Source organism: Plasmodium inui (genome assembly GCF_000524495.1).
Source record: "Plasmodium inui San Antonio 1 unplaced genomic scaffold supercont1.13, whole genome shotgun sequence".
Lineage (NCBI taxonomy): Eukaryota > Apicomplexa > Aconoidasida > Haemosporida > Plasmodiidae > Plasmodium > Plasmodium inui.
This window is the reverse complement of record NW_008481847.1, coordinates 197,019-217,929: the sequence shown is the minus strand read 5'-3', so window position 1 is coordinate 217,929 and position 20,911 is coordinate 197,019. Positions and strand designations below refer to the sequence as shown.

General features: G+C 44.9%; 6 protein-coding genes across 6 annotated transcripts; 4 read left to right on the top strand and 2 right to left on the bottom strand.

The window, feature by feature from the left end:
- Nucleotides 1-1,149: 1,149 nt before the first annotated feature.
- On the top strand, nt 1,150-7,468 carry C922_03240 (nucleoside-diphosphate kinase; the record flags this gene model as incomplete). Its single annotated transcript, XM_008818832.1, has 7 exons — nt 1,150-1,209; nt 1,407-1,481; nt 1,851-2,041; nt 2,247-2,526; nt 2,673-2,721; nt 2,848-2,990; nt 3,140-7,468. The coding sequence occupies 7 exons, from the start codon at nt 1,150-1,152 to the stop codon at nt 7,466-7,468; spliced, it is 5,127 nt and encodes a 1,708-aa protein (XP_008817054.1).
- Nucleotides 7,469-8,620: 1,152 nt separating this feature from the next.
- On the top strand, nt 8,621-10,402 carry C922_03239 (hypothetical protein; the record flags this gene model as incomplete). The annotated part of the gene is made up of 2 exons (XM_008818831.1): nt 8,621-10,156; nt 10,328-10,402. 2 exons carry the CDS (start codon nt 8,621-8,623, stop codon nt 10,400-10,402), a joined length of 1,611 nt encoding a protein of 536 aa, XP_008817053.1.
- A 139-nt stretch (nt 10,403-10,541) lies between these two features.
- On the top strand, nt 10,542-11,018 carry C922_03238 (hypothetical protein; the record flags this gene model as incomplete). The annotated part of the gene is made up of 1 exon (XM_008818830.1): nt 10,542-11,018. The coding sequence occupies one exon, from the start codon at nt 10,542-10,544 to the stop codon at nt 11,016-11,018; it is 477 nt and encodes a 158-aa protein (XP_008817052.1).
- A 650-nt stretch (nt 11,019-11,668) lies between these two features.
- C922_03237 (AUR protein kinase) lies at nt 11,669-13,168 on the bottom strand (the record flags this gene model as incomplete). The annotated part of the gene is made up of 4 exons (XM_008818829.1): nt 11,669-12,452; nt 12,651-12,722; nt 12,826-12,920; nt 13,055-13,168. 4 exons carry the CDS (start codon nt 13,166-13,168, stop codon nt 11,669-11,671), a joined length of 1,065 nt encoding a protein of 354 aa, XP_008817051.1.
- Nucleotides 13,169-14,094: 926 nt separating this feature from the next.
- On the top strand, nt 14,095-15,071 carry C922_03236 (hypothetical protein; the record flags this gene model as incomplete). The annotated part of the gene is made up of 4 exons (XM_008818828.1): nt 14,095-14,271; nt 14,490-14,616; nt 14,721-14,818; nt 14,943-15,071. 4 exons carry the CDS (start codon nt 14,095-14,097, stop codon nt 15,069-15,071), a joined length of 531 nt encoding a protein of 176 aa, XP_008817050.1.
- A 1,271-nt stretch (nt 15,072-16,342) lies between these two features.
- C922_03235 (hypothetical protein) lies at nt 16,343-18,658 on the bottom strand (the record flags this gene model as incomplete). The annotated part of the gene is made up of 1 exon (XM_008818827.1): nt 16,343-18,658. The coding sequence occupies one exon, from the start codon at nt 18,656-18,658 to the stop codon at nt 16,343-16,345; it is 2,316 nt and encodes a 771-aa protein (XP_008817049.1).
- Between the last annotated feature and the right edge of the window lie 2,253 nt (nt 18,659-20,911).

Here is a 20,911-nt window from a genome sequence, read left to right as displayed (position 1 = left end):
GTATTGCCAGCCTTTTCCTTCTTATTTGTAATTTTTCTCTTCGATCGATACCAGGCGAAATGCAAAAGTGGGGAACACATACACCATTGCGCATTTGTTAAAATGGCCAATAATTGGAGATGTTTCCAAAATGAGAGCTTTTGGGTGAAATTATTTCTTTTATTTTTTAAGAATGCTTCAAAATGGTGTGAAGACATGAGAGCGACGAGTTTGCGACTTTGCCAACCTAGCAGAGAGGTTGACCATGGCGTCGCTGCAATGGATGTTGAGTAGACCAGCTAACACGTGCACAGCCGAGTACAATTTGTTTAAAAAGTGAGAATTGCTAGGGGGATACTGAAGTGCCGTAATGTACCTATGTGTATGTGTGTATCCATGTCCGTATGCTTCTGTCTATGTTTCTGTACCTGCTTATCCATTTTGCCTGGTGTAACGGTATGGGCCTTTTTAAGAGGCACCCCGCAATTGGCAATTACGTTACTGTGAAATCGGCATGGACATCGCATGAGGCCACGCTACAGCTAACGAGTGATGGGCATTGAGCATAGTGAAAAATGACATACATACCCTATGGATGAAAAGCCTGGAAAATACCCATTTGATACCCGCACCTAAAAGGAACTCCGCTTTTAACAGATGTTTCTGCAAAAATGGGCCAAACGCAGGGGAAAACAAAAAATGTCTTCCTTCATTTTTTTTTTCTTTAATGCATAATTTTTTAACAAATTGGGGAAACAAGATTTCCATGCGGAAAGCATCGCTGTTCATCACACTCGAAGATGGATGAGCCTTTTCCTTTTAAATATAGATTGCACTTTTTATTTTATTTTTATTTATTTTTCCCACGCAGGTAAGGTTCTCCGCATCATTTGTTGAAACGTTTTGTAGGTAAAAAAAAATTCCGGGGAATGTCTAAAATGCCTTTAAACCCTTTTTTCATATCCTAAAAAAAAAAAAAAAGGAGCAAATTTAAATGGCCTTATTCATTTATTTATAATCCTTTTGCTTAAACGAATGAGCATCAGAAGGAATTGCATTAAAGCAAGATTATTCAAAAGGAGAACACACCTTTCTTTGTGTAGTATGCCTGGTGTAATGACAGTACCTTCACACGTATTTCTCCTCTTCTGTCAGTACTCGCGCTGAATCATGATGAAAGACGAAAGATGTATTTTTATCATATTGCCGGACGTTACCAACAATTTTAAAGTAACAACTGGGAGAAGCCATTATGAGACGAACTGGCGCAGTTTATGCAATGAGGGACGCGTGGAAAAAAATGGATGTGTTAGCAGCAGATCCGTGTGCACGTTTCATGCGAATTATCCCCCGTGTGGACATGCATATGTACATCTGCACATACGCAGATGATCACACAAACACACCCATCGTTCGCGCCGACACAGGATGAAGAGGTCCTAGAAAAACTAGAAGAAAAAAACTTCATCATTTTAAAAAGGAAGAAAGTGCACTTGACAGAAGTAAACAACCGCGAAACAGTTAATCATCGCTCTTGAGCGCGTAGGCATGCGTTAGGCAGTGGAAGGCATTGAATGGACAAAATGCGCAAAGGGAACCAAAGATAGAGAGACTAGTACGCACAAGTTGCCCCACAGTTGGGGACACGAGATGGAGGCATACTGGGAGATACTACTAACGATAATGGACACAAGAACAGGCGCAGCTTTGGCGTTCGTTCTGAGTATTAAACAGATGGCACGGCACTTGTTTGGGGGGCCCCATTTGACTGCAATTCATTTTTTCGTTTTGCCATTTTGTCATTTTTCACTTTTACCATTTTGTCATCTTTTTTCCCTAAATTTTTCCCCCCCTTTTTCGTCCCCACGAAGAATGAAATAAAAGAAATATTAAACGAGAAGCCTGAGCAGTACAGCAGTATAGGAGAGTTTTACGCGTACGTGGAAAGCGGGCTGTCAGTCATTTGTTTGGTAGAGCACATAGAAGGCAACACAGCGGAAAAGTTGAATTCTCTAGTTAAGAGCACGTCTATCTTGATAAAGGATGAAAAATACTTCGAATGGTTATACATACGCGCATGAGCATGGGGTGTGTCCATAGACACGTGCATGTACATGCATGGACATGTTTAGGTGTGGCCACTTGACACCGCTCCAGACCATGCGTCTCTTCTTTTTGTTGATTTGGTTGATTTTGTTAATTTTGTTGATTTTTATTTATTTATTTTTTTTTTTTGTTTCCTCCCTTTTGGACCCCTTCTCTGACAGCCTAGAATACCAGTGTAACTTAAAGTGCAGGAACGTCCCATTCTACTTTAGCAAAAATGACTGGTATTTTAGTAGAGACCTGAATTACTTCTTCCCCCCCCGGGACCACAATTTTTTGGAAAGAACTTTGATAATATTAAAACCGGACGTGATAGATCAGAACAAGATAGGGGACATAGTTAACGATATTTTGAATTTTGGTTTGTTGATCGTCGCCGTGAAGAGGGGCATCTTATCTGCGGAGCGGGCGAGCAGGCTGTACGAGGGGTCGGCTGGGAAGGTACGCAGCTACGCCTGGTAGAAGGGTGGCCTATCGGCACGTTAGCGCCTCGCGGCATGGTTATTTGTGCCACGTGTGTATTTCTGCACTTGTGTATTTCTGCACTTATATATTTGTGTATTTTTTTTTTCTTTCCTTCCCAATAGCCCTACTACGGTGCCCTGATAGAATTTATGACCTCTCCGAAGGGAATAGGTTGGACAGAGGGGAGAAAAATAAAAGTTCGGCGATTCTGCAACAGATGGACGTGCGTGAAAAGATGCATGCGTGATTGCACCCCCCGAGTGCATCTCTCATATGTGCTTTTCCTTCCCCTTTCAGTCTGCCTAATTGTTGAGGGGAAGAACTGCCTAAGGCTGGCGAAGATTTTGTGTTGCCCCTGCTCTTCTACGGTTCCCTTTGAAGACATGCCCAGTGCGTGTTTGAAGAAGAAGTATGGAACTTGCGCGATGAGGAATGCTGTGGTATGGGGTTGGGGTGGGTCGAGGACAAAAGGGGAAAGAGAGAAGTCTATGGGTTTAAATGCACCCCGATATGGGAGAAAGTGTTGCTCTCCACACGGACCAATATTCATATTTTTATTTTGTTTATTTTTTTTTTTTTCCCGATGCAGCACACTCCCAGTGAGGACAACATAGACAGAGAGATAAACTTATTTTTTGGTGAAGAAAATTTTTGCAGCGAAAATGGAATTCTGCTAATAAGAAGAAGCGCACTAAGTGGAGAGGGTTTAAACGATCTGCGAGATTATCTGCATGATTACGGATTCAACGTGTTGGAAGAGAAAATAATATCGGTCGACGAGAATAGTTTGAGAAACATGTTTGAAGAACCCGGAATGGTAGTCCCCAGTGTAGGGCCACAGATGCAGTACGTAATCATGACCCTTTCCAGAGTGAACTGTATCACCTGTCTGCACTATCTAATGGGAGGGAGGAGCACCAAGGAATCCAAATTGAAGAGGCCAAACAGCATCAGAAGCATGTTCAGCTCTCAAGAGAATGACATTATATTCGTGAAGGATAAGAAAAAAATGAACAGCCTCATTAGACAGTACTTCCTCTACGAAAAATACAACGAATCGATAACAGTCGACATGGTAAAGAATTTTTTGTATCGCAAAAATGTTACTTCTTATCAGAAGGAAGAGGAAAATGTCAAATTGAGGGAGGTCCTTCTGGAATGCTTTACCAAAATGTGTGAGTCCAGACCAAGTGAAGAGGAAGCCATAGAGTGGCTCAACGAGTGGCTTAAGCAGAAAAAGGGAGAAATAATGGGGGACATAAAGAAGAAGGAAGAGGTCGAGAAAAAAATGGGAAATCTGCACCCACTTTGGGGGAGGAAGGACAAATCTGGAGTATCTGACGCAGGGGACGAGGAGAAAGTTAAACAAAGTAGTAGTCCCTTAGGTAGCGGCCGTGACAATGCTGGTGAAGGAACCAAACGGGGAGATCCTAACGAAAGAAGCATTTTGCATAAAGCAACCAAGGGAAACAAGAAAATTTTCATCATACCGGACATTCACGACGGGGAAAAGAACACCCCGATTAGCGGAGATAATGATGGGGCCAAGTTAGAAATTATAAAGCATTTGGAGAAACTAGGTTACATCAACTTAAGTTTTAGCGAGCTGTGCATGAAAGAGGAGAAGAAGAAATCCTTGCTTGGGAAAAAAATAGAATACACGAAAAGGAAGTACAAGATGTTGACGGTAGATTTGGTAAGGCGAATTCTGAAGGAGAATCTGGACAAGAATAGGTCCTACAGAAGCTACGTGCTGAGTGGTTTTTACGGCGTGATCGATTTGGTTTACTTGACGCGGGAGGATATAATCCCCACAGCGTTCTGCTTTCTGGTTGTGAAGGGGGAGGCAAATGTGGAAAGCGACGATATGGGCAGTGGTGAGAGGGAAGGCGGCCAAGGGGAACGCGGTAAAGAGGAACACTGTGAAGAGGAGGGCGGAAAAGTCCAACCCGGTGAAGGGAGAAGTGCGCGACTGGACTCGTTCCTCTCCCTCCTGCATGGAGGCGGAAAGCACCTCATAGAGCACTTCCTAAAGAAGGGGAAAATACTCATCTACCGAAAGGGGAAAAATTTCTTTGACAACTTTGTTCAAAATTTGGAAATAGAGATAATGCTCCTTTTGGGAGTAAACTTCACTCACCTGAAGAGTCAAATTCATTTTTTGGTAGAGTGTTACAATTACCTTTTCGTTGACCATGTTAAGCTGTTTAACGAGGAGAGGAGGAAGAAACAGGGAGAGACATGTGAGGACGGAGTGGACTACTCTTCTGCTCCCTCGGACAGGCTACTCTCCTTCCTAATAGAAAGATTGAGCTCTCTAAAAGATAAAGATTACCGAAGATTTGTCTTGTGTAATTTTCCGCTTACTATTCAGCAGATGGAAGTGCTAAAAGGGAAGACAAATGCAAAGGTGGTGGTGTTTCATTTCAACTCCAGAGTGGGTGAGAATGCGGTTCATTTGGAGTGGAAGGAGACTCAGCAGGGGTTGCTTCAACTGGGGAGTAACAGAAATGGGAAAAAAAACAAAAAATCTGATCACTACAAGGTGGAAGATTCTTTCGTCATAGGGGAAGGTGCCCAAATGAGTAAAGAGGTGACAGTGTACCAATTTGATGTTAACAATAAGGCAGAGAAGTTGTCTTCAGGTGTGTACCATCTGTTTGATCTGATAAGTGTAGCAAAGAGGAGAGTCATTTTAATTTCTAACCTAACTTTGAAGAGTGTCGATTTTATTGGCCTATACCTGCAGTATGAATACCCTGGCGTTGTCTTCTGTGACTTGAACTTTATGAGTGAGGGGGAAGCATCCAGGGATTATCCCAATTCTATGCAGCGTCTCATTGATGACTTGTTTGACGAAAATAACCCGAATAGCAGAAATCACGAGAGAGTAAACCAAATAGTAAGAAAAATGAACAACTTTGTGTCTAGGTTGAATGCGAGCTATTTTGTATTTGGGGGCTTTCCTAGCGACTTGGGGGCAGAGGACTTCCGAAAGGTGGAACTCTTTTTCGACATCAAGCTGTGCATATTGGTTGTACCGGACGGAGGGGCTTCTCCCGAGGGGAGCGGATTTGACAGGGGTGAGAAGTCCACCACGATTGAGACGATTGAGAAGTCCACCACGAATGAGACGATTGAGAAGTCCAGCCCGGCTGACCTACTCCCCCCACTTGACCTCTTCGACGCCGCATCCGCGAAAGCATCCCCCCTGGCGGGCACGGTCCTCTTCTTCGCCAGCAGGGGGAGTCTCCTAACAGTGGAGGTGGGTTCAGTGGGGGGAGCGGTCCAGGATGCGATCAACAATGGTGGTGGTGAAGGGGATGAGAAGGATACAACTATTGGACACTCCTCAGGGGAGAAGTCTTGCCCCAGTGACTACCCAGCAGAAGGCGACAAAGAGGGTGACCAACTGGAGGACGAAGAAAAGAAGAAAATTTTGAAAAAAGTCGAGGACCGAATTAGACCCAACCTGATCTGCTACCACGCCCCAGACAACTATGATGTGAGGGAGTTTATAAAAAGGAAAGTTGGAGAACACTCCAACGGGGACTCATTTCACTGTTTATTTTATGAAGACCTGTTAAGGAAGTTACCTTCCATCATTGAAGAGAGGTCGGAAGGATATGTAAAAAAGCTAGCTGAGAGGATAAAAGAAGAGAAGGAGAAAACGATAAGAGAAATTTATGTAACATACTTGGAGGGGGTTGTGAGACATTCAAGTAAATATCTATTTGGAAATATTGTCTTCTGTGATGTGCCATTATGGACGGCTGGTGAGAATGACAGTTGTGTCGATACATTTGGGCGCTTCACAAATTTTAAGAAAATCATTCAGCTTGTTCACAGCGTGCATGGGGATGACTTGTTCGGGGATGACGCCAGTGGGGTCCATGGAGCGAATACTTCCGCGGTGCTAAATGACGACCGAGTGTTTGGAGTCCGTTGGCCTGGGGCTAGCAATGCTGTGGGGTCTTCCCTCGAGGGGGCGGAGATGAGGGGCGAAGGGGACGAGGCAGGAAGCGATAATGACAGGGTAGGCAGCGATAATGACAGGGTAGGCAGCGATAATAACGAGGAAGGAAGCGATAGTAAAGAGGTTGTCAAGGCCGATGAGGAAGAGCCGAACAGCGGGGGAAAACCGAGGGGCAGGCCAAAGCGCGCGGACAGGCTGAGCAGGTATAACCAAGCGGCGAGAGACCTGCGAGACCTTATGTCCAAGAAACACGCTAACGTCGAAGTGACCACCATTTATGTGAACAAAGACATGCCGCGAAATGCGGACAGTTTCTTCTGCCCCAAAATCATTATCCTGTTCCTTCCTCAAAACGAGAAGCTTCAACTCCTTTTATCATCTCTGCTATGTTTTCATTTAAAAAATTTTTCCTCCATAAATATGGCGGAGCTGGTGCGTGAGGAAATGGTGAAGGAGGGGATAAGACAGGGGGTGGCTCGTTTTGAGGCGGAGGAGCAGGTGAAGGGCGACGTGAGCGGTGGGCGCCACAGCCATGGGAATCGCAACCTCCACAGTGACGAGAAGTGTATCGTCGACAGAGCTTTTGCTTCCCTGCTTAGTCAAATAAAACGGGCAGACAGAAACGTATTAGTGACGGGGTTCCCCATTGTTCAGAACAAATACAGCAAGAGTGATTATTTCGAGCAGTTTGCTTTTCTCAAGGGTTTCACAATTGGTGGCATAATCTGCCTCTCGTTTGATGATATTTATTTGCACACTTTGGTGAATGATGCCATGCCCGATGAGGCGTACGCTGCCAAGTACGACCAAGTGACGCAAATGATAAAGCTGGAGTTCGGCTGCAAAGGAAAGGAGAAGCATAAATTGCATTTTGCGAAAATAGCAAGCAAAGAAGATTTACAGCGTGTGGTTGGAGAGATTGCGGAAGTTTTTTCTTGCTGATTTGGGGATGCCATTTTTTTGCCGCAATTATTTGGGCGCTATTTTTCTGCCACTATTTTTCTGCCGCTATTTTTTTGCTGCTATCTTTCTGCCGCCATCTTTCTGCCGCCATCTTTTTGTCGCCATTTTTTCTGTGTCTTAGCGAATGCCCATTTGGAGGCCTATCTGTGGGTCTACTTCAGCCGCGGTCTGGGGGCAATCGCTCTCGATTTTTTCGGAGCTTCCATGTTCACGCGGTTGCACATAGGTTGTATCGTCGCGAAATTCTTCTCATCCCGCGAAATCCTCTTTATGCCGCTCCTCTGGGGCACTTGGTGCCTTCCCCCCTGCTGCAATGTTACCTGTGGCCTAGGGGGTCTCAACAAATTACCCAAAAAAAGGGAACACTAAAAAAAAAGGTTAACAGGTTAGCAATGGGGAAAATACAGACTGCATTGGGCGAAGAGGCCTTCCTACGCTGCTATTTGGAAGTGTTCTCATGTTAGGGATTTCAAGGGGGGTCTCGGCCGTTCCACTTTGTTGGTCCATTCCGCCTGCTCCGTTTTGGCCTCTTCTCTGTGTGACTAACTCCCCCAACCACCACACGCGATCGCGCAAGGTAACAATAGCCCAAACAGTAAAGCACGCGGCAAATATTGCCTCAAAAATAAGACACCTTTGGGGGTGTTCCTATTCCCCCTCTCTCCCTCGATCAACATTTTTTAGTCAGCAATTTTGATTGTGGCGACTGAACGGGGTTCAAATATAGCTAGGTCATCAGCTTGTGGGCATTACGCGATTTTGTTTTTCCTTTTTCCCTTTCTTTTGGACTTGCTGCCCATGTTGGGAGCGCCTCGTTTGGGACTTTGATTGGTTCACTGGAAGGGCGCACATTCGGTTGGTGGGTCTTTTTTTTTTTTTTTTTTTTTTTTTTCTTCTTTTTGCGTGTATGAGTTCTCTTTCCGTGGGAAGCGGATGATATGAGGAGAGTAACCTGTCAGGGGGAAGGACCCGCTTAGGCGATGAAGAGGGTGGCTTGATCAGCATACAGATTAGGGCGCATCAGTGAGGCCTTTCTCTCCGTTGCACTGGTGTGTTTACCCATTTGGTGGTTCACTCGTTTGGGGTCTTACCCGTCTGGGGACTCCCTCCTTTTGTCCCTCCCTTCTCCAAATGAAGGAACCGAAGTACTTCACCGTATACGACGATTTCTTTAAAGATGCGAAGACCTTTCTAAACACAGTCGTTGAGACAAAGAACAGCATTTTCGATGTGAGCAGCAGTGAGGAGTCTAGCTCAGAGGAGAAGAACGATGGCGGGGAGGAGGGCCCGAGGAAGGAGAGGCACATCGACTTTTACCTGAACAACCAGAGTAACAGGGCCGTGTGTCACAAGGACAGCAGCAAGGAGGGGAGCACCACGGGGAAGAGCGCAAATAGGAGCGGTACAAATGGGAACGACCCAAATTGGAGGGGTACAAATGGGAACAGTCCAAACCGAAGTGCTCCACACCGGAGCGGCCGACACCGAGGTCACCACAACGCGGAAGCGGACGCGTACAGAAACAACCACTGCTTCTCCAACATGAATCATTGCGCGTCGAAAATCCTTCTGTGCTACCAGAACACACACACCATGTGTCTGTCCTACAAGCCATACAACGAAAATGTGTGTCAAGACTCGGCGAACATTAATTATTCAATTTCCATTTTTAAGAAGAGGGTACCCAATTTTGACATGGAGGAAGAGAAGTATGCTTTTTATGGAGAAGAGGAGGATAACGGAGTTTTACGCTTCTTGAAGAAGTGGGCATTTTGGCGTTACAGACGGAAGGGAAGGAAGTTCCCCTTGATAGACGAGGAAAGGAGTCAATTTAGGCGGGGCGAAAAGGTAGGAAGCAACTTTCACGCGGAGGATGCGACAGGGACAGGAAAGGATGTACGCAGAGGAATGGAAAAAAATTCGAATAAGTATAGCAAAGATCCAATGATGAGGGGACCCAGTAGAGATTTCCTCACGAACAGGGGAAAAGGCAAAAGTGCGGAGAATGCTGAGGAGGAAGCGAAAAAAAAAAGTGTAATTTTGAACGAAATGAGGAGAAAGAAAAAGGAAAGGAAGAAAGGCATATCATATGAACATTTGCTAAGTCCAAGTAAGCATGAGTATGATGCGTTTTGTCTGTTTAATCCTCGTTTTAAGCAAGGAAAGCATCACACAGTGATGTGTTTGCAAGGCTATAATGTGTCTGTGATTCCTTTTGTGAAGGCCAAAAAGCTGAAAGAAGAAGTGAATGAATTGTTTAATGAGATAAATCCCTGGATCCACAAATCGCTAACATTATCCAAGCTGCGAAATTTAAAAATTGATCTTTTCAATTTGATTTCTAACATCCCCCAAATCGACATTTCTACCATCTGCTGCGCGTGGGTCTTCTTTGAAAGGCTGGTCATTAAGGGCTATGTCCATAAGTCCAATCGGAAGCTCTACGCAGCTACTTGTCTCATTTTGTCCCTCAAATTTTACCAGCATGACGACATGCAGATTTTAGAGAAGCTCCTCTTCTATATTCAGAAGTTAGACAAGAAGGAGAATTTAACGCCCTCGCTTATTTTCTCCGTGGAGTTTCTCGTTTACCGCCTGCTCGACTTTTCCCTGCAGCACACGTACGAGCACATTCGCCCCCACATATACCAGTACCTGGAGTCGAAGGTGCGTGTGTCCGCGTTTCATCGGCGCGGCATGTCAGAGCGGCATGTACGCGCCACATCTGCAGCACATTTGCAGCACATTTTCTGCGCATTACCCGTGTGCCCCTTGGCGATGTTTCTCGCCGCTGTCCCATCGCCATCCAATGGACCATTTTGCCATTTCCCCAAGCAGGAGCTCAACTTCGAGGACGTCTATGGTATTTCGGAAGAGGTCTACCTGTGTTCGAATTACCCCAGCAAGGCTTGAGTGCCGCAACGCCGCAGCTGGAAGTAAACGGGCTTAGTTACTCCCTCGTAAAGCGGCTTACCCTACGCAAGACGCCTTATCCCACATAAAGCTGCTTACCCCTCGTGAGGCCGCTTACCCCCTGGATTCGCTTCCCAAAATGGAGGAACAGCCTCGAGGGGGGAAAAAAAACGAAAGCAGTTACAACTTCCTAAACGCGGACGAAATAAATAACCTGGAGTATATTTTCAACAAAATGAAGAGGAACAAAAATGAAAGTGTGACGATTCAGAATATGCAGAAATTTCTCCACGCAAATCACAACAAGGACATTTCGGACGATCTCTTAGATTTGTTTCACATGTATGGCAGCACCATCAGTCTAGAGGATTTCCTCATGTCGCTCAATTGTGATATTAACAAATTCAAATCGAAGGAGAAAATGAAAAGTCTGTTCGATTTGCTGGACACGTCCAGAAGGGGCTACATATCGACTAAGAGCTTCATCCAAGCGGCCAAAGAATTTGAAAATGAATTCAGTGAGGAAACCCTCAAGAGCATTTTTAACATCATGGACCTAAGCAACAGCGACAGGATGCACTTTGACGAGTTTAAGAATGCGATAGCGAACATGTGAGGGGTGGGGGAGGGGCTACCAACACGGATGAAGCGGGGAAGCGGTCAAGCTGCCATGCGGCGTCTTTTCGCAGCGGCCATTTCGGTGCGGCCATTTCGTTGCTGCGTATTCTTCGCCCGTTTTGAACTTCTTCACATTTAAGCGTTTGTTCATAGGTTTACCTGCCCATTAGTCATTCTCTTTTTTTTCTCTCTTTCCTTTTTTTGCCGTTTCCCCCCGTGCGATGCGCTCACGGACAGACTTAACCCCACGTTTTTTAAAATAAAAAATATGTTTGCCTTTTTGGAAAAAATAAATTTCGGTCTTTTGGCAAAAATAAGTTTTGGCCTTTTGGAAAGAATAAGTTTCCCCTTTTTGGAAAATTGTTAGGAGCGGAGGTGTATTCTCTGGTGTCGGCAGAAAGCATCCCCGCGGATATCCCCCAGGTGGAGTAGCGCAGGGGGGGATCGTTATGAGGAAGTGGCAAAAAGAATCAGCGGCGAAAGGGGGGATCAAACTAGTCGCCACTCCGAAAGAGGGACCCAAATATTAGCCCTGCGGAAAGGGGGCCTCTAAGATTAGCCGCTTCACGGCGCACGAAAAAAAAAGAAACAAAACAAATCAGACTCCCAACTAAAAGGGACACACGCTTTACACTGTCTGCCCTGATTTTAGCCCTTATTGTGGAACCATATGGGTGTGAGGAAGGAGCCGTCCTGCTCATTAAACCCTTTGTGACTCAACTTAGGTCCCTGCTTGCCTCTCGGTTGAGTAGCATACGATTTGATGCAAGGCCTACTCTTGTTATGAAGAAAAATGAACGGATGCTGAATTAGCGATTCTGCTGTTGGTCTCTTTTTGGGGTTCTTATCTAAACACAAATTGAGAAAGTCTTTAAATTCTGGAGATAATTTGTCGATCAAATCCTGTTTGACTTTTTCGCAAAATAATTGACTCCAGTGATAATCCTGAATCCTATTCATGATTACTGTTTCTCTTTCTTCATTCGTAGATCCAAATGGTGGTCTGCCAAATTTAAGTTCAAATGCTAATATGCCCAATGTCCATATGTCTGTCTTCTGATCAAATTCTCCAAAATTCTGCTTCTTCTTCTGATGCCTTGCACATTGTTCTGGTGACCAATAATCATGGGTCCCTCTGTAATGGGAGATTCCCTTCTTTTTATGCTTCGATCCTATATGTGCAGATAATCCAAAATCAGCAAGCTTGCACTTTTCTTCATGATTGACTAGTACATTCTCCGGCTTCAAATCTAGGTGAGCGATTCTTTTATCGTGGCATGTCCTTATTGCCCATATAATTTCGAATAGCATCTCCGCCACCTTCTTTTCGGCGAACGGGCCATGTTCATTCAGGTAGGTGAAGAGGTCTCCATTAGAGCAGTACTCCATCACGAAGAAGACGTGGCTGCTTGTGTGGAACCACGTGTACATGCTGAAGGGGAAAAAGCAGAAGGGTACACAAATATAGGGGGAGAGTCAAATGGCAAATCTAACCATCCCTCCAAAAAATTCCTACAACAGGATTAAGTGAACACACAAAAGAAGAGGCCGAGGGAGGGAGATTGAACCACACATCATGCTGTAATTATTGCAACACCTTTGTATCCTTTTTTTTTTTTTTTCCCATTACCATGCTATGTGAGGGTGTTTCAAATGCGCCTGTAATTCTATCTCTTTTCTCAGCAGGGCTTCCTGTGTACTCCTTAAAGGGGAGACAAGGGGAAATTAAAAAAAAGCAAAACAGTGAGAAGAACAGGGCAAACATGATGAGGGCACATGCAAAAAGATCCGCTTCGGTCTATTACTTCACCAGGTGCGATTTCGATATGCACTTGAGGACGCAAATGAAGTTGGTCCTCCTTTCGCAGGCCAGGAACACGCTGCCGTGGGCTCCGTCTCCCTGCGGGGTGAAAATCGGGGTGTAGTGGTGACACGCGGGATATACAGCCGATGCTGCTACGTACCAGTTCCGTTTTGCTATGTTTCTACACCATGGTATCGCGTCTCCTTTGCGGCGCTGCTGGTTCGCCTTACCAAAAACCCTGCGATGTCGAAATCTTTTAAGCTGAAGGTAAAGGAATGCAGGCTGCTTTTTAAGGCCATGTCCCTGCATGTGGCCTTGATTGGGCTGTTAACTGACTCGTTCATTTTTCTGTGCAATTGGGTAGGTAGTTATGGGGTGGACGCAGAGGCCTATACGAGCATTATTCATGCGTCGTCGATGGGAAAAGCGGCTACCAAATTAGTAGGTGCACACTTTTACGTAATTATTTGCATCCTGTGTAGTCCGGTACGTTCTACTTCCTCGTCCGACAGGCAATCTCGATGCTGCAAACTGAAGACAGGCACTTCTTATTCTTATCGCGTGAATTAGGAAAAACGTGGACTAGTGAAGAATGTCTCTGTGCGGTGGTATACACACATGAGAAAATCCTTTTAAGTCTACATCCCGATGGGTCACTAGGAACGGGACGTGATCGCCAAATGGAAGGGCGCACGAGGTATTGCAGGGGTTAGCCGACTGGCTGAATGGGCGATTAGCCTGTTAGCAGATTCGTCAAATGAGCGGTAAAAATAAGCTAGTTTCACATTATTGCTATGCTAGGGGGGGAAATAAAACATTAAACTCTTTCACATGAATTTCTTTCCCTCTGTTTGCGTCACCATTGAAGAAGAAGAAAAAAGAAAAAAAAAAAACTGAGATGTGGGAATAAAAAAAAAAAAAAAACTTATACATAACTCCACGCATTTGCAGCAAAATGAACGTAAAATGTGACCCCCTTGGGATTTTATTTTTCACTTGTTCCCCCCCTTAACGGAAAGCTACGTTAGCCTGTTTGCCCCTTTGCGGAGAATACCTGCGAGGGTGGTGAGTTTTCCCAAGGGACAACATTTGGGGAGACCCCGCCTGCCGTCGTGCGAACGAGTTGGCCGAGAAATCTGTCGGTGAGCACTCGGCTAGGCAGTCGCTTGGGGAGTCACTTGAGAAATCGCTCAACTGAACAGACATGTAAACCGCCATACCTCCACCCGTGTGACTAGTTTCTCTCCTCCCCCCCACGCGCACCGCCCAAATGATACCCACACCAGTTTCGAAGAAGATAAGGAGCAGGCTCAGTTTGTCCATCCATAAGAAGCCCCACTTTTTGTTTCGACAAAATTTACTACTGGACAAAGGGGAAAAATGGCAGCCCAAGTTAAGGAAGGGCCACCCTGAATTCGCCAAGCAGTTCGACATACTAAACCGGCAGGTAGGCCAAAAAGAGGCGTAGCAATGGGCATTTTTTCGTGCAATAGCAGGTGTGTTGTTTGTGTGTGCTGGGGAGAGCAGCTGTGAGGACTTCAAACATCGGAAAATGGCAGCGAGGACTGTCAACACACATGCCTATTCCCATGTGCATTTCATCTGCCCCCTCTTTCCTCTCACCACGGTGTGGCCATCTATGTGTCCTTTTCCCACCTTTTACAGGTCACCGGCTTCCGCAAGTACAAACCGCCCCCAGTGAAGAGAGAAGAAACGAAAAGGAATTACGACATAACGAATTTTCACGAAGTGAAGTCTAAATTCAGGTTTGACATAAATGGGTTTTTCGAAGGTCAGTCGAGGAGGGGCGGCTGTGACATCGAAGCTGCATGGCACCACGCCGCCACACTAGGCTACACCGCAACACGGCGCTACACCGCTTCCCCCCCTCTGCAGATGAAGGGAACGTCTTCTGCCAGGAGCTCTACAAAACCGCCAAGCGCATGTACCTAGTTGGTTGGATTAAGTGCAGGCGGCGATTTGCCATGGGCCACGTAAGGGATCGAGGCGCACAGAGGACCAAACAAATGCCCCTCCTATTTCTCCATTTTGTAATGTAGATTTTTTCCCACCATGTGATTTTCATTCTCTGTCCTTTTGCTCCCTTCCATGCCTCAGTTTCAAGGAGACGCGTATGCCATTTCCTATTTGAGGCACTGGCTCGACATATACTCGTCGGAGACGAACAGGATTGATAAACTGAGGATCTTCGATGAGAACCACGGGATTTCCAGCTTCGATTATTAGTAAGAGGCGTGGTACTGCCTGGCCACTGATCAGACGCTCTCCATTACGCAGGGGCCCCACGGATGATCGACCGCCGTAATGATTGCCCTCCACATATTAGCATACCTCCAACGTGCGTAGAACACCGAACTGCTTCCCCCACCGCACCCCCTGCGCAGCAACATCACAGTGGTGAAAGATTACCGGAGCCCCGCGAAGAAGAAAATGCACCTCATTCAGGTAGATCCTCAAAAGTGGAAAAAAAAAAAAAGAAAAAGAGAAAAAGAAAAAGAAGAAAAAGAAAGAACACACAAATCGAGTGACACGCCTTGTGCGAAAGGTGTCCCATTTCTTTTTCGAGGCATATTCTGCGAGTTGGAAAAATATTTCTGACTCCGTTGCATATATCTGCAATTGTCTATTTCTTCATTTTTACTTTAGAGTAAAGATTTTTTAAAAACGAAAGCCTTATTCAACTTGAAGTGAAGCGGAGCAAAGTGAGGAGCGGCATTTGCGTTAGCGAAGAGCGCCTATGTGTATGCGAAGTGGGAGGCGTAAATCTCTTTTCACCCATTTGCTTACCCATCTACCCCTTTGCTGCATTCTTTCCCCAAATGCATTTAAGCGGAACAATTTCGCGTGAACGGAAGTGTGCATACGATGATACGTTTGAAAAGGGTTTCTCCGGTCCAGGTGGATCCCGCATGTCCATATATATTTTTTTCCCCTTTCCTCCCCATTTGGGGAAAAAACAGAAACTTTTTCGCTCAAACTTGTTTTAACGCCGTCTGTAAAGACAATTCTGTGCAGATGGCACACAGATGATATGCCTCCTCTCTATGTTGTTCTGCACGGATGCCGCGGCAGGGTGAGAAAAAGGAAGAAGAAGAAAAAGGAAGGATAAGAATAAGAAAAAGAAAGAGAAAAAAAAAAGAACCAAAGGGGCTTCTCCCCCAAGCAACATGTGCCCAATTTTGGATTGTAAACTTTGAGGAAAACTACGGGCTGGTGCAACCACGTATATATATAATAAGTTGTGCTAATTTGCGGCTTGAAAAAAAAAAGAGAGGAAAAAAAAATCATAAAAAGGATAACCATTTGGTGAAACGATGACAACGTAGAATGTCAAAAGGACGGGGGGAGGGAAACTCGGCGGCAGCGTGCGTCGAATTTTTTCCATTTGGGTGGTTGAAAAATTGAAAGAATGTTTTCACGAAGGGGGAGACGCAGCAGAGAGGCACACCGCGGTCACTACCACCGCCACTACCACTTCGACCGCCATTCGGCCCCGTTCAGAACCAGTCGAACTGAAATATTTTGGCCTGAATCATGAGGATGGCAATGGCGTTGGCGAGAGGGGAACCCGTGATGGAGAGGATGAAGGTGTAAGAAGAGGAGTCGTTGGAGTCGGTACAGATGGAGATGTTACAGCCGGACTTCTCAATGATTTCTTCAATTAAAGATTTCCCATTTTTATTCTGCGAGTCGAATGTCTCCAAGTACACATCGGGCATGTTCAGTTCGATAGTGTACGGTTGCGTGACAGATAGAATCTTGGGGAGGGAAGAGATGGGGAACGATTTGTATAATTTTTGGAGGAACATTTTCTCCACCTTATCTTTCATATCATTTGGGTTCTTAACTGAGTTAGGGTGGTTATTCACGTCCGCATGGTGACTACTGTAATGACTCTGCATGTTGTTGTCGTCGTAAGGGTAGTTATTATTCACAGGGCTGTGGCTTCCGTCGTCGTACCCATTCGGATGATGATGGCTCGCGCGATGGTGATCGGGGTGATTTCCACCCGCACCGTAGCCGCTGCCGTTAATCCCGTGGGGGGAAGGACCCCTTCCGTAATGATTGTTGGGCATGGGGTTAGGAGAATGGTACTTGTCGTTGTTCATATTCGTCTGGTGGTGGTTATGCATTGGCTTGTTGTGATTACTCATCCCGCTGTTGCTGTAACCGTTGGTGTTGCTGCTAACGTTGTTGTTGCCGCTAATATTGTTGTTTCCCTTTTTCACGTTGGCATACTTGTTCGTGCTCACGCCCAAGAAGACATCATTCAGAGGGATGAGCAATCCTTCCCTAACGATGGCCGGATTTTCGTATTCTTCTAATTTTTGCAAGACTAAAATGGAGGCCAATATCTTAGAATCGGGAGAACCGCTAATCAGGACTAGCTTCTCATTTTCACTTTCTTTATTTTTAGCTACCTGTATTTGAGAACCGGACATGTCCGTTATGTACTTTATAATGGATCCCTTTCTACCGATTAGGAAGCTAGCTGCCTTTCCTGGGACTAGCATACGCATTGGATGGTTTATATTTTTCTCCCTTTCTTCCATTTGTCTGACGATTAATTTGAGTGCATTAAATTTACTTTCCGCGGAGCCGGATAGGGTTAAGATTCGATCACACGTTTTCACATTCTCTATGTTGTCGGGGGCGTCTACTATTACTGCACCCGCTCCTGTTATGGTTCTTATTTCCTTTATGTGACACCCTGCCTTGCCGATTATCCACGCAGTGGTCTCTACGTCTAGAACGAAGCGAATCACACAGCCGCTCACTTCCTTTCCGTATTTGTGCAACAATAGATTCCTCTCTTTGGGAACAGAGAAGTTGTCGCAATCGTCTCCGTTCATACGATCGAAGGAGTTACTATTGTCGTTCTTTTTCATGTTATATTTCCCTCCGTGGTTAAAGTAATTGTTTTGACCTCCCTGATGGAAGTTGCTGTTGGGCCCTCCGCCGCCGCCGCCTGCACTCACGTAGTTATTCGTCATGCTGTTCATCTGGCCGCCACCCATGCCCATCCCGCCTGGGGCATCGGGGACCGCACCGCCACCCCCACCATCCATGGCAGGGATGAAGGGGCCATTTTTGGGAACCCCAGGAAACTCAGACAAGGAAAGAATACCATTATCGACAACGTCCTCTAGCAAATCGTATATTATGGCTATGCAGTCAATTATTTTTCCAAGTTTTTTTGACTTAATAAAGATGGCCTTATCCTTAATCCCTGGAACATCATCCTTATGTACATTAATTTCGCAGCCTGACTTTTCAGATAGAGCAGCAATTTTGGAGCCCTTCTGTCCGATGATTATTGGGATAGATCTAGTAGGTACGATAATGACGATGGACTCTTTTCCATCCTCTTCATGGAAATCCATAACCGTTTTGGACTTCCCTAAAACCAGTTCTAATGCTTTTTTTTTATTTTCCTTTTTCCCATAGATGGTCACGGTATTTTCCGACGGAGGCGGATAGACTGAGATGTCAAATTCCTTTTGGCATTTTATGACCGCTCCGCAGGCCTTTTCTATTTCACGTACATTGTTTCCTGACTTACCAATGACAAACCCGATTGCCCTATTTGGTAGGAGAATACAATATGGGATTCTCATTTCTGTGGTGGTGCCACTAGCAGAGTAGCTTATTCTTTCATAGTTTTCCATTTCGTCATCGTTGCAACTTCCGAAGGACCTACTGCTACTGTCACTTTTATTTCGGGGCCTCTTAAATGGGCCTTCCTCATCGCTGTGGTTGCTCATTTCGCCTTCGTTATTGATACACGTGTACGACCTCTTTTGCTTTATCATTTTGGATTTAAGGAGATGGGAAGCGGGAGAGAGAGGGAGAGGCAGAGAAGAGGAAAGGACAGAACAGACACGCTGTGCCTCCTAACAGGAGTGTCACCCGGTGTGGACTATCCTAAGAGAGGGAACTCGAGTGCGATTAACTTGTGGGCTACTTTTCCTGGAACGTCTGTGATCTCCGCTTATACTGGCGGGTGCGTCGGGGGGTTGTAACACAAGGAAGTAGGTTAAACAGGAGAGAAGAAGGATTCACAGTTTGGCCTGACAACACAGGAAAGAATGCTGAAATTCACCGCTGACTTGCGCTAACCAGTTCTAGGGATCCACACGGAGGTACTTATACTTGGGTACATGCCGACAGCTGTTGCCTTCCTGGAGTATACACCTACGAGCGCACGCGTTTCGTCACGTGTCCCTTTTTTTTTCTCCACACGTAAAAATAATTCCTTTAACTTTGAAGATAAATCCCTTTGCCAGAAAAAAAAAGAAAGAAAATCCTTCAAGCACGTGTAAACAATGTTAAATCGCGTCGATACAGTACGGAGTGTGTTGTGTGTTTCCGTGCGTAGGGCTGTAAGACTGATGTAGACTCGATGAAAAAGGGGAATGCCTTGACAATGTGTGTACACACATCAGAGGAGCGTATCATACCACGAGTTATTCACACAGGTGAGTAGTTCGCTGTGGATAAGAGTAACTGGCGTGGTTATTGCCCCTATCCTTTCCGTTCCTTTTTTTTTATTTTCCTTTTCTTATTTTTTTTTTCCTGAAAATGTGGCTAACCGGTGGCTCGGTGAAACTGGGCTACAACGGATGAGAAAACTGAGATGAGGAGGGGAAAATCAAAGCAGAAGAAAAGGGCTAGGGGACGAAGTGGTGACAAAAGGGGAGGCTACGTAAAGACATAAGGTAACTAAATAACGACGTAGGAATGACTAAATAACGACGTAGTAATGACTAAATAACGACGTAGGAATGACTAAATAGCGACGTAAGTATGACAAAATAACGACGCAAGGATGGCGAAAAAATGGGAAGATTAGCGAACGGAGGAAACAAAAACTCCCTGAATTAACCCCCTAACGTGTGGAAAATACTCATAAAAGGATATTAAGGAAAAAAAGAAGAAATTATAATGTACACATAATGTAGGCAGCATTCATACGTAGACGATTCCTCGGAGGAAGTGGTATGTACATTGAAATCCTCTCACCAAGGGTACGTAACCTTTTCGCATGGCTTTTGCATGTGCGTGCAGAAGCGCGTGGAGAAGGCTGCGTCTGTTATTCCTCAGCTTCTAATAAAATTCCGTGCGTACAATTGCGCAATCAGCAAACTAGCACATTTGTGCGCATGTACACGTATACGCATTGCGTATGTAGCTAAATTTCACTTTTGTTCATTTGATTACGCTATAGGACTGACTTTACCTCATACAAGCGTACCAATCCCTCATCTGCTGTTTGTGCTCCTTCACGTTGAAACGGGCATCCTTCACATGTGAACAGTATGAGTAGCAAATGCGTTTTTCTCCTTTGCCTTACAAAACGCGCACCTCGAAGGGCATTTTTTTTTTTCCTTTTTAATTCGTCCCTTTAGCGTGAACAAAGAATGTTTTGACTATTTCTTTGGGCGAATGGTGAAAAAAATCTGCCGTTTGGATACGGCCTAGTGAGCGTACATGGTACAGGAGTGTAAGTACATATACACGTGGACGCAAAGATAAAGTAAAGAGAGCCTCTTTTTATTTGGGTGGAAGAATTAAACTCAGAAATGGTGAAAGGCAAGAAATGAATAAGGTACAGGGAAGCGAGTGAATAGTACCAAGGAATAGTACCTTCGTATGTGCTGACTCGCCCGCGTAAAAATGATTTTAACTTGTTTTCTCCTTTTTTTCCTTTCACGCTTTTAGGCGTTAATATGTGAGAAGCAGGTATATAATTGCGCATAAACAGGTAGGAAGTTCCAAGGGGTCAGCTATATGCTGTGATGGAGGATGTAAAAAAAAGAAGAAAAAAGAAAAAGTAAAAGAAAAGAAAAAAAAGTAAAAAGAAAAGAAAAAAGTAAAAGAAGAAGAAAAGAAAAAATAAATAAAAAGAAAAGCAAAGAGAAAAAGAAAAAAAAACTCTTTTGTGATATGCTCAAGTTTTGGCCAAGAGACGCAAACATATGAAGTGATTTTTTTATGCATTAGTGGGCAAAAAAAATAAACGAAAAATAAATGTATTATGTAAAATATCCAAGTAAAAAAAAAAA